This window comes from Gastrolobium bilobum, unplaced genomic scaffold, assembly GCF_033153095.1.
Source record: "Gastrolobium bilobum isolate Gb01-03AN ecotype WA unplaced genomic scaffold, APGP_CSIRO_Gbil_v1 utg3268, whole genome shotgun sequence".
Classification (NCBI taxonomy): Eukaryota; Viridiplantae; Streptophyta; class Magnoliopsida; order Fabales; family Fabaceae; genus Gastrolobium; species Gastrolobium bilobum.
Genome location: NW_026899992.1, coordinates 399,768 through 426,163, shown reverse-complemented (window position 1 = coordinate 426,163; position 26,396 = coordinate 399,768). Strand labels below are relative to the sequence as shown.

At 31.9% G+C, this 26,396-nt stretch overlaps 3 protein-coding genes and 1 pseudogene across 5 annotated transcripts; 3 read left to right on the top strand and 1 right to left on the bottom strand.

Moving 5' to 3' along the window:
- Positions 1-1,006: 1,006 nt before the first annotated feature.
- On the bottom strand, positions 1,007-4,691 carry LOC133294757 (uncharacterized; annotated as a pseudogene).
- Positions 4,692-6,677: 1,986 nt separating this feature from the next.
- LOC133294753 (phosphatidylinositol N-acetylglucosaminyltransferase subunit A-like) lies at positions 6,678-12,878 on the top strand. Of its 2 annotated transcripts, XM_061493501.1 has the most exons (9): positions 6,678-6,801; positions 6,902-7,028; positions 7,684-8,256; positions 9,561-9,715; positions 11,436-11,526; positions 11,691-11,807; positions 11,893-11,996; positions 12,397-12,487; positions 12,586-12,878. In XM_061493501.1, exons 2-9 carry the CDS (start codon positions 6,912-6,914, stop codon positions 12,667-12,669), a joined length of 1,332 nt encoding a protein of 443 aa, XP_061349485.1. In that variant the 5' UTR covers positions 6,678-6,801; positions 6,902-6,911; the 3' UTR covers positions 12,670-12,878. The 2 variants fall into 2 exon arrangements, with proteins under 2 accessions (XP_061349485.1, XP_061349484.1); XM_061493500.1 differs by having other exon boundaries at positions 6,686-7,028.
- Positions 12,879-13,645: 767 nt separating this feature from the next.
- On the top strand, positions 13,646-16,670 carry LOC133294700 (protein RTF1 homolog). Of its 2 annotated transcripts, none has more exons than XM_061493443.1 (2): positions 13,646-13,729; positions 14,530-16,670. In XM_061493443.1, the coding sequence occupies exon 2, from the start codon at positions 14,544-14,546 to the stop codon at positions 16,494-16,496; it is 1,953 nt and encodes a 650-aa protein (XP_061349427.1). In that variant the 5' UTR covers positions 13,646-13,729; positions 14,530-14,543; the 3' UTR covers positions 16,497-16,670. The 2 variants fall into 2 exon arrangements, with proteins under 2 accessions (XP_061349427.1, XP_061349426.1); XM_061493442.1 differs by lacking the exon at positions 13,646-13,729 and adding an exon at positions 13,822-13,963.
- A 4,210-nt stretch (positions 16,671-20,880) lies between these two features.
- LOC133294730 (uncharacterized) lies at positions 20,881-22,152 on the top strand. Its single transcript, XM_061493475.1, has one exon. The coding sequence runs from the start codon at positions 20,881-20,883 to the stop codon at positions 22,150-22,152; it is 1,272 nt and encodes a 423-aa protein (XP_061349459.1).
- Positions 22,153-26,396: the final 4,244 nt, after the last annotated feature.

Genomic DNA, 26,396 nt, shown 5'->3' with positions numbered 1-26,396 from the left:
TCCAAGCCATACAGAACAGAAAGGATGATGGCCCCCTACCTCAGATGGTCTACAGGATCAGGTCTTGGTGTAACATCAGTTGCAAGTCGTCTTTCAACACACTGGCAGAAATGGAAATTCTTGTGCAGATAGATTATCCAAAATGGCTTCCATAATCAAGGAAAATTATGTTTTGCTGCCTGTAGCTCCTGTTGAGTTGGGTCCTTTATTGGACTCTGAAGCTCTCAATCTGTAGTTTTCTTTCTTTTGGGCTTTGCCGTACTAAAAAAAAAATTGGATTTGGAATTCAAAGAAAGTCATAATACGCTAAGCAATGCAGGGCTAGATAAGTTGAAAATAATTATGCAAGGAGGATATTATTATTTTGGGAGATTTCATACTTTTACTGTTCCTCTTAAATTTTTGCCTTGTAAAATAAAAATGTGAGATATCCAATACTGCTTTGTCAAGTTATACTAAAATATTATCTTAATAATTAGATAATAATTCTCTAATTATTTACTAAAAAATATTAAACGGAAAAAGTCTTACACGAAAAACTAAAAGCAATTAATATCATGCGAACATTAAAAAACATATATCATTTTTTAATTTATTTGTTAGAAAGATTATTAAAAAAGTGAGTTAAGAGAATTTTAAATTATTCATTCATGAAATAAGAAACTCGGATCAAATTTGTAAGACATAATTTTTTAATGTCTCTAATTACTGTTTGATTACTGTTCTCTATTAGAACAAAAAAAACTCATTTGATAAGACATAATTTGTAAAAATAATTTTAAAAATTATAACTGTTTTTAATTTTTAAAATTAAATTTAAAGAACATTTCTGAGTTATTTTTATTTTGTATTTTGATTTTTAACTTCCAAAATAAAAAAACATATAAAAGACATGTTTCATTAACTATTCTATAAAATAGTTTTAATAACAAAAAACTATAACACAATCAACCAGATCATTCATTTTTCTAAACGGAAATAACATACTCTAATATGCGTTCCTCCAGCATTTATATTAAGCTCATATTTCCAAGGAAAAAGTATTTAACAAGTTGTATTGCTTCATTACACAACCAGGTAAATCTCTTAAAGCACCCTTTTAACTATTTTTCTCCTTTCCAATCTTAAAGAGCAACATCAGGAGCAATACAGGACAAAGAGGGAATCACAATCACTTATTGCATAGGTTACCTGCACAAGAAATCCATCCAATCAAGTTTTTCCAGCAAGCTTCAAATTGTTTTTGCTTCAGTTATCAATCATTTTGTACTATGTTTTGGCAGAACTTCCCACATTACACACTTCACAATCCACATACATACACCATTCATTACTAAATTTCCACATGGAAGTCCAAGATCAAGTGTGCTTGGCAAGGAAGGCGAGGAGAAGTTGATTCACCTGTGTAGGAAATTGTTCTTGAACAAAATGGGTTCCCTCAGGGATAAATGTAATCTCTAGATTGGGAACATACTCTCTTGCTTTTTCACCCTTTGTTAAATCCTCAATCCCTGGAAACTTGAGAACATAATCCTTGTCACCCATTATCAGAAGCACTGGAACTCTCACTACAGGATCTGGTAAGTTAAAGTCTTCACCAAATGACCTACAAATGCATAAAAACATCCACCATTAACAAGAATTCACCATAAAATCTGAGGGGTCAAGAGACCTCACTTTTTTAGTAAGAAAACATTTCACTAAAGCAGCATGGTATTTCCAAAAAGAAAATACAGAGTTCTCATTTACCTGCATCACGATAAATAGACTCAACACCACATCTCAACCCAAAACCTTAAGATGTTAGATTTATGGGTTCTTTTATTAATATGATCATCATTTAGTCCATTTCTAACCAAAGTGGGACTTCATTACTTACATTTGGATCCAAACATTCCTCCTCCTCCCCCTCAAGTGTGAGTCCAGCCCACATCTGCCACCCCTCAAGCAGAAGCTTTTTTGAGTAATCATGGGATTATATCATAGCTTAACTGCACTCATCAAGTCCTTGTCTAACATGAAAGGTTACATCAAGACTTGGCTACACTCATCAAGATCTTGACTCCATATTATGAGTTTGGAAGACTTACAAACCCAAATAGTAACCATCATGGCTTGACTGCACTCATCAAGTCCTTGTCTAACATGAAAGGTTACATCAAGATTTGGCTACACTCATCAAGATCTTGACTCCGTATCATGAGTTTGGAAGACTTACAAACCCAAATGCTAACCATCAATGGGCAGTCAAGAGAGCCCATGGTAGGGGAGAACTACCATCAATGGGCTAAGCAACAATCCACCACAATAAGTGGCCTTGACACCATATCTCAACCAAAAACCTTAAGGTATAAAGTTTGTGGGTCCTCCCACTAATATGATCCTTACTTAGTCCATTTGTAACCAATATAGGACTTTACTACTCACACTTGGATCCCAACACATTTTACTAAAAAAAACAATAAAGAAAAATGCCAGCACCTATATGGAACCTGCAATGCAGTTTGGAATCCAGATTTATCATACAAAGCTCCATATGTTGCAAGATCTTCCTCTGCGAACCAAGATGGAAGAGGAGTAGCTGGTTCCACCAAATCCATGATCTCCTGGTTTTCCAGAGCTATTGGTAATTCACTTCTTGAGAAGAGGATGTAAATATTTCGCACAACAGTTTTTGCATCAAAGCGTCCAAAATCAGCCTCTGCCCTTCCTGGTTCCTGATATGGACAGAAACATAGTTATGATGATATTAACAATCATTATGGCTGAGAATCAAAAGGAACTTAAAACTACCCGCCATCTCGAAATTTAGAAGCCTTCAGGAAGGTATTTGTGATACATAGAGGGGCGTGGTGGAACATATGGAACACCCAACGTGACAACTCCCAAGACCCTTTCTGGGTGTAGAATGGAAAATATATATGCAGGACTAGCTCCAAAATCTTTCCCAACAAGAAACACCTATATAATATAATATACATTGAAAAGAGAATTAGGCAAACATAGATAGGTAGCTAGATGCTCAGACTTAAAGAATTCTTCAAGTTTTCTTGGTATATAAGGAATAATAAGTATGATTATGCTCTCCACCCTCACGAGGAACTGAGACTCTCAAGAATCGAATCCATTACCTTTGGACAGGTTAAATCCTACCTTTTAGGTGGGTTGCCATTAAATCCACAACTCTTGGTGGTATTTATTTAACATTGAAAATAGATTAAATAATGGAAAATCAAGTAAAAATTTATATGTTGAGTTCACAGTTAATAATTTTTATTTTTATTTTTTTGATACATGTAGGAATTGAAAACATAACCTAATACAATCTACTCAAAACCCCTCACCAACTAGAGCAATCTTAACGGCTTTCTGTTAATATTCGATATAAGTGTAAAATCTGAAATTCCATTAGGTAGATAAAAAATTTACACCACTAACAGTATCATAATTAAAAGTTTACCTCGAGAAAAACAGAAACACACTAAGTACCAGCAAAGCATAATATAAAAAAGCAAAATTTTACTAATTTACATCCAGAATATTGAAATAATATAAGGTTTTTATATTTATCCCAACTTTACTTTTTAGTAAGTTCATGCAGCTCATGCCTCAAATATTAAAGGATAACTTTACATGAAAAAAGAGAGAAGAAAGACAATGATCATGTAGAGATGGTGTGCGTGTTTTTTTTTTTAATGTGTAAAGTGTTATTTATGCGGATTAATTTTCTCATTTTACGTGAGAAAATTTATAACATGAGAAAATTTTCAAATGTAAAATAAGAAACTTATTTCTAAATGTTTATGGTTTGTTTTTTCTATAGTCAATGTAGATAACTTATCTACATTAAGCCCAAGAAGATGTCGTTTTAAGGCAAAAATCAAGGTATTTTTATAATTATAATTTATTTCAGGTTATAATAGTATTTTTCATTATAATTTTTTAATTTCTCAACTCAAAATGACGTCGTTTTGGTAATGAAGGTAAATAACTTATCTACATCCATTAAATCCATTATTTATATAATATAACCATGAAAACTACGAAAAAATAAACTATTCTTTTTCACTGTAGATAATTTATCTACATTGAACCTATAACCATGTTTAGATGAAAATTAAGATATTTCTGCAATTATAATTTATTTTAAAATTATAATAATTATTTTTATTTTTTGATTTTTCAACTCAAAGTGACGTCGTTTTAGGTTTGAATGTAAATAACTTAATCCAAAAATAAAATAAAAATAGTGAACCTTGGAAAGAGCAAGAGCATCAAGAATTGCAAGGAGGTCAGTGAGAAGATCAGAGTAGGTAGCTTTGTCGGGTTGAGGCGGCGGGTCGGAAAGACCGTATCCTCTGTAATCGGGTGCGATAGCTCTGAATCCGTTATCCGCAAGGGCAATCATCTGGTGGCGCCAGGAGTACCATATCTCTGGGAACCCGTGCAGGAATACGACGGCGTTTGGACCTGAAAGACCGGAAAAGAAGGGCGTTGAATTTTGACTGATAAGTAACAGCATAAATAAAATGAAGTGGTGTCCAGTGGATTCTAACCGGTTCCGGCTTCTGCTATGTGGAGTTTGAGAGCGCCAACGTTGACAAACTTGTGTTGGATTTGATCCATGAATCAGATCGAGCTTCCTCTGTGTTGCTGTCTGTTACACTCTTAACAATAGTCAATGGTCACTTGGCACTGTCGGAAATACTAAGGATAATTCAAAATTTAAGTACAATTTAAAGAAGTTATGTAAAATTAATTCGAATAAAAATTAAAGTGATTAGTTTGAAAAATGCATAAAAATATTTAAAAATATATATAATTAATTTAAAATTAACATGCTATAATAAATTAGGGGATAGAGTATCCTTACTACTGAAAAGTATTGCAGTTATTACTACTAAATTACTCACCGTTGATTTCCGTCAATCATCACCGTTGATTTCCGTCAATCTAACGGTTGTAATTTATTGAGTACACTTATTAATTAATTATAATTTTGAATAAATTATAACATTTAGATTGGCGAAAATCAATAGTGATTAGTTTAGTAATAGGAGTTGTAAAACTTTTCAGCAGTAAGTATAACTACCCCCATAAATTAGTTTTAGGATTAAGTATTTGTCATTTTAAATGACACAACTTTGTGTCATTTTTTAATGAAAACACTTAACCCTGTTTAAGGGTTAATAATAGGGATAGATTATATTTACAAATTTTTTGTTTGCAAATTACATTATGTACTCCCTAGAGTACATTCTTAACAGAGTTTACTCGTGGGAGTACATAGTGTAGTTTGTAAGAGTTTGTGAATAAAAAGTTTATAAATATAACCTTCCTCTTAGTAATATAATCAATGTTGTGAAACTTGGCCCGACCCGGCGAACCGATCATCTAACCGGTTCAGGTCAAGTATTGGACCAGTCATGCATCAGACCTAATCAAATCTGATAAAAATCCGGCCAAATCCGAACAAAATTGACCAAACCCGATCAAAACCGGTGACACACTCGGGTCATGGATTTTTATAAAAAATAAACCAAAAAACTAAAATTGTTTCATTTTGATAGGAAAAAATATAGAACTCATTTCAAAAAAAAAAAATTGTAATTTTATTTGCTAGTATAATTTTCTATAATGACTTAAAATTTCAGCTTCCAATACTCAAATAATTTGCGGAACAATAAATTAAGAGAATATAATATATGTCATTTCAATGAATTTGAAAAATATGATTTCAATGTCATTGAGAGGTATGATTAAGGAGATTTTGAGTTGTAATTTAAATTGACATAGTAATTACGTGCATTTTCATTTATTTGTGTTTCATGAACTTGTAAAAGTGTGATTGAATAATTTTTGAGCTTATTTAGTGAATATTGTTTAATTCATTTTAGATATAGAGAATATAATTAAATTTATACATTTATATTTTTATATATTTATATATATATATCCAAATTAACCGGTCTGGCTAGTGACCCATCGATCCGATTAATGACCCAATTACCTAATACCTCGACCGGATTGATACCCGGGTTGAGTTTAATAACACTAAAACATAAAACATAAAGTTCTTATTGTTTAATATATGTCTTTACTTTCAAAACAAAACCAAAAAATATTTATCTATAATAAAACTACAAATAAAATTTATAAATAATGCATTTTTCATCATTATAATGATTTTATTTCTTTCATTGTTGGATAAAACTTCCATAATTGAAATTTGTTTTTAAAACGTGCATGTAAGAATTTGTCTACTCTTTTTATAAATAAAACTGCATCGAAATTTTAAACTATTAAAATTTAAGCATATTTACTTCCTTTAAAAGATAACTCATTTTAAAATTGTTTTTCCTTTTATCATTATATTATTAATTACAAAAGTAGTAATTTAATACAGGGTTTGACGTTTGTCAATGACATAAGTTATATTATTTTAAGAGAAAGTTAAATACAAAAAATAAAAATTATGGGAGAGAAAATAAATGGTTTTTTAATATAAATTTTAAATAAAAATATTATTTTATGTCTATATTTATCTTAAAATGTCATAATTTTATGTCATTTAAAATGATAAATAATTTTCCCTTTAATACGTTATCTTATAAGACAATAAATTTCTCTCTCTTTTAAGTTTATTTCTCTCTGTTTTTTATTGAGGCTTTGCTAGAGGAGAATAATAAACCCAAACTAGACGTAGCAGAAACTTGAAGCTGAGTGAGAAACAGAGAACAAGCTTCTTCTATGTCTTCTTTGTCTCTCTGACACCATCAATCTCAAATCATTTTTTGCTAGGTGTTACCATTCCTTCATTTGTCATCTTATTTTTCCATTCATTTCGTTTCGCTTTATTTTTCATTTTTTCATTTTTATTTATTATTATTATTATTTGCAGACATTTGATTATGATGGGTGGAAAGCATAGAATTCTGATGGTCTCGGATTTTTTCTATCCTAACTTTGGTGGTGTCGAGAATCACGTGTATTACCTCTCGCAATGCTTGCTCAAGTTAGGCCACAAGGTAGGTCCCTGAAACCTTTTTGATTTCAATTTTGTGCTTACTGCTTAACCCTCTTCATATCAAAATTCATATATTCTCCTTTGTAATTGTATACTCTGATCATGTTCATAGACATTGCTTTTAAACCTTTTAAATTTCACTCTTTTAATGTTTTTCACAAGTAACCGCATGGGAGTTCTAAGACCTTTCTCTCCTTCATGCTATATTATTATATTATTGGTACTTCATACTGTCATAGAGAAATTGACTTTTATTTTCTTTGTTCCTTTCCTTAACTTATATCAGATTTTTTTCATGTGTTAATTACCCTTCCATTCCCTGTATTTTGTGTTTACTATGAAGACCTTTTTTTTGTTATGAAAGGATTCTTGTATTTATGAAAAAAAACTAAGAAAAAATGCAACCTGTTGTCATATGGCTCCCCTTCATTTATGAAAAAATGCTACAACTATAAAATGCTGTCAGGTTTGACGGCAATTTGAATTGAGTTTTAGCTTCTTCTTCTTCTTCTTTAAAAGTGTGTGTAGGTTTTCATATCAGAATTTGGGTTTACTTAGTAAATGCAAGCTATAGAATGGGGAATAATTTGCTCTTTTTTCCAACTTGTGCTGTGGTAATTTGTAACATTTTGAACTAAAAGAATATGACTATTCAGGTGGTTGTTGTAACTCATGCTTATGGAAATAGATCTGGGGTTAGATATATGACCGGTGGTCTGAAAGTCTACTATGTTCCATGGAAACCTTTCTTCAATCAGAGTACATTTCCAACCTTGTATGGGATACTACCGGTTATAAGAATGATTCTTATTCGAGAAAGAATTACTATAGTGCATGGACATCAAACCTTTTCGACGCTTTGTCATGATGCTCTTTTGCATGCCAGAATCATGGGATACAAGGTTGTGTTTACAGATCATTCACTGAATGGTTTTGGTGATGTTGGAAGCATCCACATGAACAAGGTGTTGCAGTTTACCTTGGCAGATGTGAGTCAAGCCATCTGTGTTTCCCATACAAGCAAGGAGAACACGGTCTTGAGGTCAGGTTTGTCACCAGAGAAGGTTTTTGTAATTCCTAATGCTGTTGATACTGCCATGTTCAAGCCAGCATTGGAGCGTCCCAGCAGATTGGAAATTGTTATTGTTGTTATTAGTCGATTGGTTTACCGTAAAGGAGCAGACTTGCTTGTTGAAGTCATTCCAGAAGTATGCCGATTACATCCCAATGTGAGTTGTTGAAAAGAATGTTAGTTTGTTTTTCATAACACAATCTAACATGGAGTTAATGGCATTAAGTTAAGGCCTCTTTGGGAATGCTTTGCCTTTTTGTTCTGGTGCTGCTTGACAGCAATAAGCTGCAAAATGTGTTTTTGGTAAGATTTTTCAAACGGTGCTTATTCTGGTGCCCTCTAAAAGTCATAGATGCTTTTGAGAAACACCTAAGGGCTGCTTTCAAAACTGTAGATGCTGTCACATACATGAAATTCCTATAGAGTCCTACCTTTTCTGCGATTCTAGCTTCATAATTTCTAATTTTGTACTGAATCTATTAAATTTTATAATTTCTTCTTTTGTAATTTCGGATACTTATAGTTTACCATAATTTTAACAAATATCTTCATTCATGGCACTTTAGAGAAGCCTTTTTCAAATCTTCACCAAAAACAAATTTGAATGCCTTCAGCAACTGCTTTATCACAAAATCTATAGTACGTACCTTTTGGAAAGCAGAAGATCCCCTTACGAAGCCTTTCCAGGTTGCTTTATGATAATTGGAGAAATACTGAACAAATTTAATGCAAAACCAGAAACTGTTTAGTTTATATTTTGCTTATTTTTTCATTTATTTGTTATCTGTAAAATTTTATCTGCTTAGCTGAACATGCCTGAAAGAGCATCTAATTTTCAAGTTTCTGCTTAAATAGACAGAGAAGCATCCCCTCCCCATACAAAAGAAAAAAGATGTTTGAATAGACAAAGTTACTTGGAAATGCTTTCAGACTGTTTACAGTTAGTATAGAGAGATATTTAGTGATCTTTCAAAGATAGATTACATTGGCCTATGTACGTGTCAACTGACCTTTGACAAAAAAGTAATATGGTCAGCCTACTGTATGTGCATATAAAAAACAGTGCTTTTTTAAGTATATTCTTACAATCTTTCGTGTGATCTTAAATCTTTGTAAAACTCAATTTTTTGAAGTCAAAACTCAGATGTTTCGTGTGTATCTGTCACCACTGTGATGTAAATTTTTGTCCATTGACAGAGAGCAACGTCTTTGCTTTTACTATTTTTGTCCAATGATTCCAGTATTTTTGGTCTCTCAGCATCTTATGTATGTAGTTTTACTATTTTATTGATTTCCTTATGTTGGACCATTGTAAATAATGCACCAAGAGAAATATATACAGCTTGAAAGAATTATAATTTTTATATTTTGTTTTTTGTTGGTTTTGTTTTGTTCTTTTGTTCTTTTTTTGTTCTTTTTATTGTAGACTTTCAAAGGCATAACTTATATATCCATTTGAAGGTTCGTTTCATTATTGGAGGTGATGGACCTAAGCGTGTGCTGTTGGAAGAGATGAGAGAAAAGCATTCTCTTCAAGATCGAGTTGATTTGTTGGGAGCCGTACCCCATGCACAAGTCCAGTCTGTTCTAATATCTGGGCATATCTTCTTAAACAGGTTCATCTTTCTCAAAAAGTTTTCCCTTTCTTTAAATTTTGTGGTGATGAGTTTATAATTCTGTAATAATTTGTAATGGTTGGTCTGAACATCTACACTTTTTTTTGCTTTTGTTGGTAATTCACTATTGACTATTCAATGTTCACTACCATAGAGCATTGTTGGTCTTGCAGATATTCAGTTGAATTTTCCTTTGACACGGTGTTAAAAGTAATTTCCATAATTTTTGGCTTCAAAAATTAGGTGGACAATGAAGCCACTTTAAGTGGCTGAAGCTTAAATAGTAATTTACTAAAAGCATATCAACCTTTTAAAATTTCCTTCTGTTCTCATCTGGCACATGCTTCTCAGCTATAGGTTTGAATAAAACCATTAAGAAAAGAGAGAGGAAAATATGAGATTTGAGGGATTGATTCTATAAATCACTGAGGTGGCTGCAAAGAGCAGTTTAGTTTTTGCCCCCTTCATACAGTTGAGAGTGATGGTCCATTCACACAATTTTCCTTGACGAGGGTTGTGCACTAGTTGGTAGTACGATCTCCATAGCATTTGGGAGAAAGGTCATATTCACATCCAATCCAACCTAGAGGTGTTTGGCACCCATAGAATGTGGACACAAGTTCACTCTAACTTGTGAGCATAAAAGCTTGAAGAACCCCAAAATGACTGTTGCTACTTTCTACTTTTTGCTTATGTACTGTTTGGTTGGTTCATATAGCATACAGTCAATGCTGAATCTTGCACATGCTGATCCATGACATGAATCCACTTCAAACATACAAGATCTGATCCAAGCTAGTTTGCATTACAAGTATATAGAAGTGGGTAATTACCAATGAAGTCAAAAAAAAATCTCCAAGAGAGCCCAAACAGAAGAACAACTTCAAGTTTAAGTCCAAACAGAAGCAAAATTATTAGATCTGCAAAAAAAGAAACTAAAAAAATGTCAAAAAATCTGCAACTTGAGGCAAAAAACACTCATACGCACAACCAAACGTTGTTGTAGAAGCCTCTGAACGTCCCAAACAGCAACAAAAAAAATCAAATCCGATCAAAAGAGGCACGAGTGGCCAAAAATATCCAATTTTTATGACAAGTAGAGGTCCATAAACGTCCCAAACAGCAAAAAAAAAAGAGTCAAATCTGATCAAAGGAGGCGCGAATGGCCAAAAAGATCCGATTTTTATGACAAGATCAAAGACCCACTCCTAGAAACGTCCATAGATTGGTAGATCTGGAAAAACGGAGTCAAACAATGGTCCTCTTGGTCCAAAAGGTCATTGGAAAAAATTTTCTGTTGTGGTGAGAGGCTAACAAATAGGGTTCCACTCTAAAGGCGGCAGTTGCGGAAGCAAAGCCCTCAAGATCGAGAGCTCTGAAACCAACTTGAAAAGAAAGAACTTCAAAAGTAGTATTGTATTATGTGAAAATTGTATATTACAAATGTACAAGAGCTCTCTATTTATAGAGACTGAATGACTTAATAGGCTAAGTCCAAAGAAGATTCTAGAATGAAAAATAAATAAAAATAAATAATTACAATACAATTATTTACAATATATCTTTTCGAATTTGAAATTATTGATTTCAACTTTAAAATATTAAGGACATAAACTTTATCAGCTTCTATGTCCTTTGGGCTTTAAATTCTTGTTCTGAGTTCTATCCAATATTATTTCTTTTGATCCTGTTGTCCAAACTGATTTTTGCACTGTTTCAGTTCCTTAACAGAAGCTTTTTGCATGGCTATATTAGAGGCTGCTAGTTGTGGATTGTTAACTGTCAGCACACGCGTTGGAGGTGTTCCTGAGGTAGGTACCACAGGTATTCTTTCTATACGTGTTCGGTATGAGTAAAAATGTTTTTTATAGAGTTTTTCTTTAAGTAATTTTCTTATGAACTTCAGTTTCTTGCTGACTCCACAATTTGGGAGAACTATCATGCGGTATTTGACATAGACGCACTTCATTGCTAGGTATTACCAGATGACATGATTGTTTTGGCTGAACCTAATCCCAGTGATATGGTGCATGCAATCCAAAAGGCAATATCTATGCTGCCAAAAATTGATCCTCAAGTCATGCACAATCGAGTGAGTTTGTAGTCTAAATGGCCTTTTTCTGTTGCCTACAGTGGGACAATTGGTTACTCTTTATTTATTTATTTATTTTATGTAGATGAAGAAACTCTACAACTGGCATGATGTTGCCAAAAGGACCGAAATTGTATATGATCGAGCTATGAAGTGCTCCAATCAAAATCTACTAGAATGTCTCTCGCGGTACATACTTTCATAGGTTCAATTTGATTCCAACGGCAACACTTAATTGTAAAAGGAAGTCCACTGTTCAGTGTTTCAATTATGTGATTTTTCTAATTACTTTAGCATAAAATTCTTCAACTTTCTTGTATAACATAAGCTGGTGGTAAAACAATGTATTTTGGGATCTTTATGTGGTAAGCTACAACTTTGGCAATTATTTTGCTGGTATAAGTAGTTCAGGTGTAAAACCAATACCTAATCTAGGAGGAGGAACATGAATCTAATTATTTCTAACAGATTTTCTGCTTGATTGAAGTGGTGTGAGCTTAATATCAAAATATATTTTCTGTAATGAATAAAGGAACTCATAAATATCAGTAGCTGCTTCTCTAATTGCTGATTGTCTGTGTTCTTTTAGATATCTCTCTTGTGGAGCATGGGCAGGCAAGCTCTTTTGCTTGGTTATGATCTTAAGTTTTGTGTTTTGGCATCTACTGGATCTATGGCAGGTAGGGTGGTGGTGGTGGTGTTGTTGTTGTATTTGTTACACATTTTCTGCTTATTCATGTTTTCAGGAGTTGCATTACTTGTGTGTTTCCATTATTAGCCTGCAGATGATATTGAGGAGGTGCCAGATGTTATTCTTTCACACAACAATGATGGAGAGATGTTGCAGAAAACCCAAGAATGACACATGAGGAGCATGATAGATTATTTTGTTGAATTCCCAGATCTTGAAATGGAGATAATCATGTCCTTTTCATGGTTTTTTTTAATAAAAACTGCATGAAATCTACATCCTAAAGAATATTTCGTTGTATAGCAAAATAGTAATGAGAACAGCAAATGTGTGCTTCATCGTAGATTATGAACTTTATAAAACTGCAGAGGATCCTAATCAAGGTGTTTTATTTATTTATTTATTTTATTTTTAATAAGGTGCAAATAACAAATAGAATGCAGTGAATTCTGCTAAAAATAAAATAAAATAATGCAGGGGTGTTCGCTGGATTCTCATTAACGTTGACGAACTTGTATCGGGTTTGATACACGACCGTGAATGAGACCGAGCGTCTTTCTGTGTCTGTTTGTCTGAACAGTTACCACTGTACATACATGTCATAGTTCTAAGATTTGTGTTCAATAGCCACTTGGCACTGTGTTGTAATTGTAAAGCTATTGCAGATTCTTTAGGGAGTGAAGGGAAGAGAAGTATTAAAAAGAACGAAAATTGTGGGCGTGAAATGTTTTTTTTATCCTTGCATATCTCATGGATGAGAAATTGGAAGGTAATTAAAATTAAAGAATCAATAATTTAACATTTGTTAAGTTGATTATCTATTCATAAACTATTATTGTAACTTCATATTTTAATTGTGATTTCTACGATTTAGTGTATAGTTCATCTTGATTATTTTATTCAGTAAACATATTATTCTCAAGCATTTTAATTACAAACTATTTTTAAGTTAATAAAATATTTCAGCCACTTAGTATTTATAGAAGATACATAAAACGAGATGTGGTTAATCCTTTACAAAATGATTTCACACTATAAAAGTAGCTATAATTAATTAAGTTAAATAACCATAAAATAATTTGTGTATCAAATTTTTTACTTTAATCAAACAAGACAAGTGGTATCAACTTTAGTGTCCGTGAGTGGGGAAGGTTCCAAGTTCCAACTGAAGCAATTACTGAAACAGCACTTCTCTATTCACAGATCACAGCCAATCGCTTGTTTCCTATCTGTAAGCCTTCTCTCTCTCTCTCTACAACTTACGATAGTTTACTTTGTAACAGCATAGGATTCGAAACATTGTAATCTTCCATTCGGAATACAAGTATCATCAATCAAACCTTAGTTTTTTATTTTTTATGATCAAACCCACAATCTCTTAATTGTAAACAAAAAAAACATACTCAAATTTCAAGTCAAACCCGTTGAGCCATCATCTTTATCTTTCATTACTATATTGTCCAAGGTGGTGAATTTCGCTTCTACTGCATCTTTTTTAACATCAAGCTTAGTGATCTATCAATTATTTCATTCAAATATTCCTACTTTCAACAACTACTTTCGACTATACCCAGATCTTGTTGTTTCTTTCTTTCTATCTCTTTTGACTCCTCTGATCCAGGTTTTGCTTCTGTGTTCATATGATTTTGGATTTCTGAAGAATATTTAAGGGACTCTATGATTTGTCTTTATTAGAAAATAATAAAAACACCTTACTGAAATTAGACCTGAAGAAAGTACTTTGCTTGTTGATTTTAGTTATGATTTTCGTTGACTTGAGAACTGATTTGTGTGGGAATCAAAGTCAAATCTTCAACGCTAATTCGATTTCTACCCCTCCTAATACAGTATACCCATGTTGCTGCACTGAACATTATTGTATATATGCTTGTTAACCTTGCATCATAACTGCTACTTGTGTTGTCATGCACCCAATTAAAAGCTTTGTGTATGTTTATTTCCATCTGCAACTGTCATATGGGTTAGTACTTAGTATCGAGTTTGGTTATGGATGTTTTGTGATATATGCAGGAGGCAAAACAATTATGGCGGATTTAGAAAATTTGCTTTTGGAGGCTGCAGGAAGAACTGGTACAGCTGGGAGAAATAGGCATTCTCTCCCACCTTCAAGGAGAAGACGTGATGGTTCTTATTCAGATGGTGGGAGTGATTCTAGGGATGATGATTCGGATGATGAGCTTAATTATGCAAGCAGAAAGCCATCTGGACCACAAGTTCCTCTGAAGAAGAGATTAGATCCCTCAGAAAGAGATGATGATTTGGGTAGTCAAGAAGAAGCTGATGATGATGCTGGTGGTAGTGATCATGAGGGTGATAGCAGTGATGAATCGAATATTGGTGATGATCTCTATAAGGATGATGATGACAGGAGGAAGCTTTCTGAGATGACTGAACTTCAAAGAGAGATGATCTTGTCTGATAGAGCTATGAAAAAGGATGATAAAAATTTATTGGGGAAGATAGCATCAAAGCGTGAGAAAGGAAAGGCAACAGTGCCTGGAAAACAGTCTCCACCGTTGTCATCATCTCGTGTGCGTTCATCAGCCAGATCTGCAGACAGGGCAGCCAAGAATGATGCATTGAATGAATTGCGCGCTAAGCGATTGAAACAGCAAGATTCAGGCAAACTGAGAGAGACATCTAGAAGTTCAGGTCCCAGACATTATTCCCCACCAAAGCGCAAAGCTTTCACTTCAGCAAGTCTCAGTAGTTCAAGCCACAGTGAGAGTGACAGTAGGTCTCACAGTGATGATGAAGGGTCAACTGGGGATGGAGGAATTGGTGACAGTGATGATGATAGGGCGTTGTCTGGGTCTGAGGGACCATCATTTCAGGATATTAAGGAAATAACTATCCGCAGGTCAAAACTTGGCAAATGGTTTATGGAGCCTTTCTTTGAGGAGTTAATAGTTGGTTGCTTTGTGAGAGTTGGGATTGGTAGATCAAAATCTGGACCTATCTACCGGCTCTGCATGGTGAAAAATGTTGATGCCTCAGAACCTGATCGACAGTATAAATTAGAGAATAAAACAACATATAAGTATTTGAATGTTGTTTGGGGAAATGAAAGTTCTGCTGCTAGGTGGCAAATGGCTATGGTTAGTGATTCTGCTCCTCTTGAAGAGGAGTTCAAACAGTGGATTAAGGAGGTAGATCGAAGTGGTGGCCGGATGCCAAGCAAACAAGATGTGTTAGAAAAGAAACAAGCCATACAAAAGATCATCACATTTGTCTACTCAGCAGCTACTGTGAAGCAGATGTTACAAGAGAAAAAGTCTGCCTCATCAAGGCCACTAAATATTGCTGCTGAGAAGGATAGGCTGAGGAGGGAATTGGATATAGCACAAAGTAAGAATGATGAGGCAGAAGTAGAGAGGATCAGGACAAGGCTGCAAGAATTAGATGCATCCAGGAAAACACACGAGAAGGATGCCAAGGCTTTGAAGTTGGCTGAGATGAACAGAAAAAACAGGTTTGAGAACTTCAAGAATGCTTCTGAATTGAAGCCAGTGAATACAGGTTTGAAAGCAGGTGAGGCAGGTTATGATCCATTTTCAAGGAGATGGACTAGATCAAGGAATTACTATGTTTCAAAACCTGGTGAAAAGGTTGCAGCTGGAAATAGTAGTGCCAATGGCATAGTGGCTGATGCTGGCAACAATGGAACAGGAGCACATGCTGGAATGGTGGCTACTGCTGCCGCCTTGGTAGCTGCTGCCGGTGCCGGGAAGTTAGTGGATACAAGTGCTCCAGTGGATCAAGGGACAGAGTCAAATATGCTGCACAATTTTGAGCTGCCAATTTCATTAGCATTACTTCAAAAGTTTGGTGGAGCTCAAGGAGCTCAGGCAGGATTTATGGCAAGAAAACAAAGAATAGAAGCAACAGTTGGACTTAGAGTCTTGGAAAATGATGGCAGGAGGCATGCGCTGACACTGACAGTTAGTGATTACAAAAGAAGAAGAGGGCTTCTTTGAAATTTTTTTGCTGCCCTTGATGTATGCCAGCTGAGGTAAGTTTACGGTTCTGCAAGCCAAAGATGGTTTGTGTTGTATTGACTGTAATATTGTTGTGTCCTTATTGTGTCTTGATCTTTTCATAAGTGGTCATGTATCCATATCTTTTTTATTCCTCAAATGTTAAACAATAAATATATCTGATAAATGCAAGTCTATATGATTTAACATTGATTTTTAACCGATGATTGGAAGTTAAAGGGAGAGCATGATGAATGCCTAGAATATCAGATATCGTGATGAAATATTAATGCAAATTATTTATCCTCTAAGACCATAATTGTCTAGGAGTTTTTTTTTTTGAGATTGTGGTTGCTATCACGGCAATATTAGCTATCTCATTGTATAGATGATACATAGGTACCAAATATGATTCGTATCAAAATATGGTGAAATGCAAGTATAATGGCAGCTGAAATCATAATGTTACTAATGAACTAAAATAGAGAAATATATGGTGGAAGCATTCATGGTATAATTCTTTTGATGGATGAAACCTTACCATCAGAAAAGCCAAACATGTATTTGCTTTGTTTATTTGCTATGGCAACCAGAAAGAAAGAAATGTCTGATACGAAATGTCATTACCCACTTGCTTTCAACTTGCCATATAAACCGGGATTTCTGGGAAAGTTGAAGAAGCAAAAAAATTATGCATTCCTCCCCCACAAAAGAAAATGAATGCTACTTGTGAATATCAAAGTGCTTGTTTGTTTGGCTGAGTTGTTATTATTTTAATGGGATAAGTTATTCTGCCTACTCTTAATTTGACTACCTTTACTTGCTCCTCTCTAGATTATAATCCCATCCAACGATAGAGATTTGCAGGATAAAATAAACTCTTTTACCTTTTTCTTTCTCCTCACTACCTCTCTCCCTTTCTCTCTCCTCCCCTCTCTCTCTATCGACGAAGACAGAGATAGAGAAAGCATATACGATCGAAATCCCTTGTGAGTTTAAATTAGTTTTTTGTTCACATCTATTTATTATGATTTTGGTAAAATAGTTATGTTGAACACGGTTGATGCCCAAGATGCCAATGGTATTACATTTATTCGAAAACTAAATCCCTAATTTTCTCTCTCTTCAACGGAGCTTCAAAATGCAAGCGACTCGACAAAATCGCATGAGGATGAAATCAACGAATTGGCCGAAGATCCACAATTAAATAATAATGCGAATTTGACATATATGATTAATTAGCAAGCTCTAACAAAATTCGAAATAATATAACTTACAATTCTGTCAAGGGAAAGATGATTGTTGGCGAAAGAGATACACCTTTTAAATTTCGAATTTGTGACTCTGTCCTTTATAAAATTCTAAAATTGATGGTAGGCTTGACAAAGATGATGGTCGCCGAGGGGATGAGAGGAGAAAGGGTGGGAGGCAGTGAAGAGAAAGAAATTGATAAAATGATTTATTTTATCTTGCAAATATTGAGGGGTAGGCAAAGGTAAACAAATTAAAAGTAGACAAAATAAATAGGAACATGATATACTTATCATCAAAAAAAGTTTACTACCTTTACAACTAACCTAATTTCTGTCAATCTAACGGTTATAATTTGTTGTATTTATTGGAAATTAATAAATAACTAATAAATGCGATCCAATAAATTATAACCGTTAGATTGACGAAAATCAATGGAGATTATGTTGGTTGTAAAAGGTGGTAAACTTTTTTGGTCATGAGTATATCCTTATTCAAATAACATATCCCTATTTTAAATCAATATATTTATAAAAGTTATAAAAAGAGGAAGATTACAAGCAACAATTCCAATACAAAATGGAAAACAACACTCTTTGTAACCTTGCTAAAATGGTTTGATAATTCCATAATCATAAAAAAAAAAAAAAAAATTGTTTTTGTTATATTGAGAGTCATTATAACAGTTCAAATCTGAGTTTTATATGGTCCACCATATTTCAACCACTTGAGCTGCACTACACTTGGTTTAAGATACTCGTATTTTTGTGTACAAAATTTGTGTGTGAAAAAAGATTTTCTCTTTTATACAAAATTATCTTCTTAGTACTTATCGAACAATTTTTTTGGAGTAAGTTTAAAATATTTGTTTGGGGTGAAAATTATATTTAGGAAATGGTATTATATGTTAAGAAAACCGAATTTGGAAAAAGAGAATCACGAATGATGTTGCACATTTATAGAGAACAATATACGGTTTGGAGATATATTAAGGAAAAAATTTCTTGTATCTTTATGGAGGAAGAAACATTCTTATTTTAGAAAGAATTTTTTACACCATTAATTTTTCTTTTATTCTCTTTCTCTCTTTGTTTTCATTCTTAAAACCAATTCTTACTCAGGAAATTGTAAAATCTTTTCCTATAATGGGTCATGGAGTATTAGGATGGCAGGACCCAATTTTAGAAGGACAATGCATATCAGATCAAGGATTTATTCCACATTTCATTCGTTCTTTTCACAAAATGGAATTCGTATTATTTAATATTTAATATGGGAAAGAATATATTTATAACCAAAAAAGTTTACAACCTTTATAATCAACCTAATCATCATTGATTTTCATTAATCTAACGGTTATTATTTTTTGGAAATTATTGAGTCACATTTATTAATTAATTATAATTTTCAATAAATGATAATCGTTAGATTGACAAAAATTAACGATGATTAGATTAATTATAAATATGATAAACTTTTTTGATTGTAAAGATATATCCTGTCACATTTAATATTTATCATTTCCAATATCACAACTCCACGCGTTCAGTTTGGGTATATGTATCGTGTATGAAACTCTGAAAAAATTGTCTGTCACTGCGTACTGGTATTTCAATAGCTAGTTTGTTCCTATCATTTTTTTTTTTGTTTTTTTTGTTTTTCTTGCTGAACATGTATAAAGGAAATTTAAAATTATAAACAGTGTTCTTTTTATAAACATTAACCATCTTAATATTTTTAATTTATTTATTTGACATTATTACTATATATATATATATATATATATATATATATATATAGGGTTCGCTTTTTCTGCAGTTACTGCAAATAAGTTATCTGCAGTAAGCCCAATACGACGTCGTTTTGGAGCAGAAATCATGGTGTATTTGTAATTTTAATTTATTTCAGGGTTATAATCGTCTTTATATTTATAATTTTTTAAGATTTCAATCCCAAAACGACGTCGTTTTGGGAATAAGTGCAGATAAATTATCTGCATTAACTGCAGAAATATTTTTTCCATATATATATATATATATATATATATATATATATATATATATAATGTGAAAGTTCTTTTCACTAATGGTGTAACGTGACCATTTTATAAATTTTGATTTTTTATCATATAATTAATTTTTTTTAGTTTTTGACTCTTCATTTGTTTCATTAATATCTTTCTTAAGTTTTTCATTTTTTTAACCTTAGATTTTTTAAAATAGAAATCAAAATGTATTATTTTGATAAATTTTGAATATAATATTTATAAAAAAAAATTATTCTTAATCTTGCAACTTATAATTATTAATATTTGAGGAAAGTTTAAGTGACACTGATTCGTTAGTATTTATGAGACACATAAAGAGAGTATGCGATTCTCGTTGGGGTAGGTTATACCATAAACTAAAAATATTTAAGTGATATTTTATAATTCTAATAATATTTGTATAAAATATTTGTAAATATTATATAAGATAATAATGCAAATAGAAATTTAATTAGTATATAATGTATTTAAGAAAAAGTTATCAAAATATAATTAAGATGGAGTTTGAAAATTATTTTAATTATTTAAATAAAAGAATATTTATAATTAAAATATAAAGAATATTACTATAAATTTTTTTAAGTTCAGACACGTTAAAAAAATAAAATAAATCTTTCCATTTAAATCGTGTATATAAAAATCAAAAAAATGCATTTAAATATTATTATAAATAATTGAAAAATTCATATACATTATTAAATTTTAGATGATAAGTATATTTAATATTTTAATAAGTAATATCTTTAAAATATTTTGACTACAATATTTATTATTCTACTACAAACATATGTCAATTTATATTTTTAAATTTATAAATCATATTAATTGATGATGATACTTCTAAAAATATATAGAGAAATTAACAGTACTATTATTCAGTCAATAAACAAACAGTATTATTAGGAAACATTTCGCCTCCTGAAAAGACAAATAACCAACGTGCGCCAAAACACTTGGATGTGTATCATAGAAATGCGATGTCATGTCTCGTGTGTTTTTTTGGTTCCTAAATCCAATCGAAACTGCATAAATTAAAATGCTACTTTACAATATCCTCATTAGAATGCAAAAACCATAACAATTTCAATGTTTCACTTCCACTTCACCACTTCTTCTTTCTCTCTTCTTCTTCTTCTTCTTTTTCTCTTTCTCTTCTCTTACAATTCTTTCACTCTCTTCTCCATTATTCATCTTCCTTTCACTCTCTTCTCAAACTCACAAAACAAACCTCTCCTTCTTCACTCACCACAACCATCAATAATCTCCAAATGGTCTTCTTACCACCCCACCAAGCTTTCTCCCTCAGTGTTTCTCGCACTCAAACAAGAAAATTCACCACTTTTTTCCAGCACCAGCGTGCCCTTTAATGGAAAATTCTCCATTGTCGAGAGGCACAAAAGTGGCCTCATAAGTATGCAATCAGAAGTTCACTCCTCAATGTTTCAAGCCAGAGTCAAAGCCTTCTTTGCTGGGAATTCTTCTTCTTCTTCTTCCTCTTGGTCTTCTTGCAAGGTAAGGTTCTTCATGACTTTGATTTCTCCCTTGAAAGCATTTGGTCACAGGGAATTGTTATCTGTGGAGAGCTTGTTCAAGTCTCATCCACAAGCTTGCTTGGTTATAGTCTCAAAGTCTTTGGACTCTGTCAGAGGAACAAGAATTCTAAGACCATTTTTAAATAATGGGTTCAGAGTGATGGCAATTGCACCTGATTTCAATCACATATTCAAGGATACTCATGCTGAAGCATGGTTTGATCGGTTGAATAAAGGGAATGTGAATCCGGGTGGAGTCTCTTTAGGCCAAAACCTCTCCAATTTGCTAAGGCTTGCTCTTTTGTACAAGTTTGGAGGCATATACATAGACACAGATGTTATAGTCTTGAAGAGTTTCTCTAAGCTGAGAAACACCATTGGAGCACAGAGTTTTGATGTGAAAACTGGCAAATGGAGCCGATTGAACAATGCTGTGTTGATATTTGATAAGAAACACCCTTTGCTTTTGAAGTTCATTGAAGAATTTGCACTCACATTTGATGGGAACAAGTGGGGTCATAATGGTCCTTACTTGGTCTCTAGAGTGGTCTCTAGGGTGAGTGTTTCAAAACCAGGGTTTAATTTTACTATCATACCACCATCTGCATTTTACCCTGTTGATTGGAGGGGAATTAGGAGTCTGTTTGAAGGACCTAGAGATGTGAACCAATCAAAATGGTTGGTGATGAAACATGGGGAAATTCTCAAAGAAAGCTTAGCACTGCACTTGTGGAACAGACAGAGTAAGAAGCTAAAGGTAGAAAAGGGAAGCATTGTGGATAGGGTTATATCAAGTTGTTGCATCTTCTGCAACTCCTGGAATTAAAGTTAGAAATAAAGAGTTAGAATGATTAGTTTTAGGGAAAGGATCCGTTTACAAATTTTGTTTACAAATTACATTAAGTATGACGGGTCATACACTCTTTATTGAAATATAATCGGTCATATTTACTGTAGTTTGTAAGAGTTTCTAAATAAAAGATTTATAAATATAACATTTTATATTAAAAACAATTGTATGCAATGTTTGTGTGACATTTGGTTATGGTATATGGACCAGTTGTAACTTAGTTCATTCCACTATAGGAACATGGTAGATGGTTAAAATCGAAGGGCTAGATTACATGACATATGTTATAAAGATCTGCAAAAGAACAAGATGTCAAAATTTCTGGTCATTATCTTTCTCAGAGCACTAATATCTGAAAAAGAACAAGATTCCATTATATTATTTTTCTTACGTGGTGTTCTCCTTTCTTTAATTTGTGTCCCTATAAAATTAAGCTTGTCAACTAGCTACAAGGGTCATGTGAGCATAGTAGTTAAAATTCTGATTTAAATTTGTGCTTTTACAATTTTGTTTTATTTTAATCATAATAATTTCATCAAAATTTTAAACACTTTTATATTTTTACGATTTTTTATGATTTTTTTTATATTAGAATTTTACGTTTTATAATTTCTTTGTTTCCTTCCAATTTTAGATGAAATCCCGATTTTAAATATAATGCATGTGAGCGTACAAAATAGAGTATGTTTATCGTATCACTAGCTATTTTTTTACTATTATTTTGTGTGCTGGGGGTGCTTTATTCTTTGAAATGAAAAAAAATAAAATTAAACCGGTTATGTTAAACGTTATTTGTAACAATTTCAATTCTCCACACAAAAATAAAGAAAAAGACATTCCTGAAAGCGTATGTATACATCTTTAGTAACTTTTATACATCTTTAGTAACTGTTTGTATCTTCTTATTTTTAATTTCTTTTCTTTTTATAAGTAGAAATTAGACCAAATAGGTTTTGAGAAAAAATTTTATAATAAAAAAAAATCAAAAAGTCAAAAGCTCCTAGAATGGTTTTTTTTTTTAAGTTATTATTATTTTTTCTTAAATTATATGTTTTTTTGAGATGAAGAGTCATAGAAATAGAGAGAGAAGCTTTTATTGATATGTGTAGCTTTAAACCAAAATTTTTATGTAATCACTAAATATCTTTTAATTTTTTCAAGCTTTTTTTTTAATTTTAATTTAAAAGTAGCTTCTAGTTTAAAAAAAAAATCCAAACACACTATATATTAGTTAAAGTTCAGCAGCAAATGTATAATTAGGTACACTTGCAATTGGATGAAAAAAAAATTAGAAAATTTGATTTAAAAAATAAAAAAAATTCATTAAAACCAGGCAAGATTCCAGAGTTGATACATGCGCAGCGAAGCAGAGTTGATACATGCGCAGGGAAGGATACAAATTAATGTTTAATTTGTATGCATAAACTTTCTTATCTTATCATCACACTAATATTTGTTATGATTTCATAAATTAAAATTTAACGTGTGCTTTTATTAATTATATTAAGTTCATAAACATTATTCAAAGTGGCATATGTTAAGAAATTATATGCTTCATATATTTAAATGCATGTATCTAATTATATATTAAATATTTAATTAACCTGCATGCATGATAAAATGCATTACACACACACAAAACATATACCAAAAATCGTCTTATCATCACATATTAATATTTTATACTAGTCTGGCATTGCAAGAAGCGGCGCATATTGTATTGTAACAAACTCTACAAAGGACTTCACTCTTTGAAATGACAAAATGGATTGGTGTCTTCCCACTGCAGTTATCAACCGACCCAAACTGATTCAAATCGTGGTAATCGAATCGAAAAATTAATAATTGAATAAATTGAGAATCGAAAAATCGAAAACCGAAAAAAACTGCAAATTTTAATTGGATTGGATCGATTTTAGAATTTTTGATGAAAATTGATCCAATCCAAACCGATCAAATATATTAATTTCTCTCTACCTACTTGGGCTTTCCCCAATCATGGCCCAAAAATTTCTAAAACCAAGATTCATTAATCCATCAACTAAAACAAAAAAAAAACTTAGTCACAACTCATAAACAAAATTTTATCTATGTAGAGCTTCATATTTCATTGCCCAAAAAGAAATTTATAAAGCAAATATATACAAAATATATTATTTGCACAATAATAATAAAATAAATTTTAGAATTTTCAAAAAACCGCTAACAAATCAAATCCAAATCAAAAAAAATTGAATTGGATCGGATCGGATTTGAAAAGAAATTCAAATCGAATGGATGATTACATGATCAAACTAAAGGAATTGGATCGGACAATATTTGCTTCCAAAACCGATCCAATCCAAACCGCGAACACCCCTAGTTCCAACCCATTTCAATCGGCTACCAACTCACTAAAAATGGGATGGTGTGAGATTGCTTCTTAGAAGTGAGTTAAAAATATTAATAAATATCATAATATGATGGGTCAACCCATTCTAAAAATAAAGAATAAAAGAAAAATGAACCGTTATTTTTTCTAATCCTAAACATAAATGTATTTTTAATATTCAGTCTCACGGTATTTAAAAACAACCACCTCAGATATGAGCTACATTTTTTAATATTCTTCTGTTGTCCTATTTTGTCGTCTACTTTTCTGTTATCTCAATTAAAAAATAATGACAACTCAACTCAAAATAAATTAACAATTAAGATAAAAACTATTACAATTTAAAAGGGATTTTTTTTTTCTGAATTGTCATTATTCTTGAAGAAACGAAAAAAAAAAAATTGAACCCATCTGCTTATCCAAATTAAAATGAAACATTTGTGTATAGACGCCAGTGATAGACGCCGGTGATATTTTTTAATTTTATTTTTTTAGTAGACGCCGGCAATAGGAATATGAGTGAGGTAATGAAACAAGATATATAGTATTTGTTTGAATATGTTTTTTTAAATAATTATTTTAAATATAAATTTTGAACACTAATTTTAAAAGTAAAAGAACAATAAAACTTGTTTGAAAAAGTTAGAAGTTATAAAAAAAATTATATTTATTTATAAAATCACAATTATAAAATATTTATAATTACAAAACTATCATAATAGAGTAATTTTAAATTAAAAATAAATTAAATTTATTTATGAAAGTAATATTAACAAATCCTGATAATTACAAAATTATCATCAATAATTAATTTAAAAAATAAAGAACAGTTATTATCTTGAAAACAATTTTTATAAAACAATATTTTCCAAACAATTTTAATTTTTTATTTTTTATTTTAAAAATGAAAAAAACGATAAAAATGAAAGAGGTCCATAATCTTGGATAGGAGTGTTCGCGGTCTGGATTGGATCGGTTTTGGAAGCAAAAGTCATCTGATCCAATCCCTTCGGTTTGATCATGTAATCATCCATTCGGTTTGATCTTTATTTTTAAATCCGATCCAATCCAATTTTTTTCGGTTTGGATTGGATCGGTTTTCGGTTTTTTGAATATCCTAAAATTAGTTTCATGATTATTGTACAAATAAATTCTTTTGTACATATTGGTTTTGTAAAACAAAAAATTTGAAACACAAAAATATCATTAGACGATACTATAGTTTTTTTTTTTTTGCAATGAGATATGAAGCTCTATACGGATTAAATTTTGTTCATGAGACGTGACTAGATTTTTTCTTGGGATTAGTTGAAGAGTTAATGGGTCTTGAGTTTAGAAATTTTTGGACTATGATTGAGGAAAGGACCAAGTAGGTAAAAGAGAATTAATATATTGGATCGGTTTGGATTGGATCGGTTTTCATCAATCCATCCGAAAACCGATCCAATCCAATTAAAATTTGTGATTTTTTATCGGTTTTCGATTTTTCGGTTTTCGGTTTATTTGGTTATCGATTTTTCGGTTCGATTTTTGCGGTTTGAATCGGTTGATGAACACTCCTAATCTTGGACGTATATTTTGTGGTACAAGATAATTAATGCTACAATTTCTATAGCTGTCAATGCTCCATCTTTAAGTCTTCACACTTGAGGCTTAATCGCAATTTCACCTCCACATTTAAATTTCTCTATAACTTATAATAACTTTCAGTCTAGGATCCTACATTACGGAACTATACATCAGACAAGGTTAGATTGAGAAAAATGACATCTTAAACTTATAACATACGAATATGAGTGAGACACTTCTTTTTGTAAAACAAGATATATATATAATCATGGACGTATCT

Coding starts and splice junctions, on each gene's coding strand:
- LOC133294753 (XM_061493501.1), top strand. CDS start 6,912: ATGATGGGTGGAAAGCATAGAATTCTGATGGTCTCGGATTTTTTCTAT. Junction 7,029..7,683: donor TGCTCAAGTTAGGCCACAAG/GTAGGTCCCTGA, acceptor ATGACTATTCAG/GTGGTTGTTGTAACTCATGC. Junction 12,488..12,585: donor ATCTACTGGATCTATGGCAG/GTAGGGTGGTGG, acceptor TTCCATTATTAG/CCTGCAGATGATATTGAGGA.
- LOC133294700 (XM_061493443.1), top strand. CDS start 14,544: ATGGCGGATTTAGAAAATTTGCTTTTGGAGGCTGCAGGAAGAACTGGT.
- LOC133294730 (XM_061493475.1), top strand. CDS start 20,881: ATGTTTCACTTCCACTTCACCACTTCTTCTTTCTCTCTTCTTCTTCTT.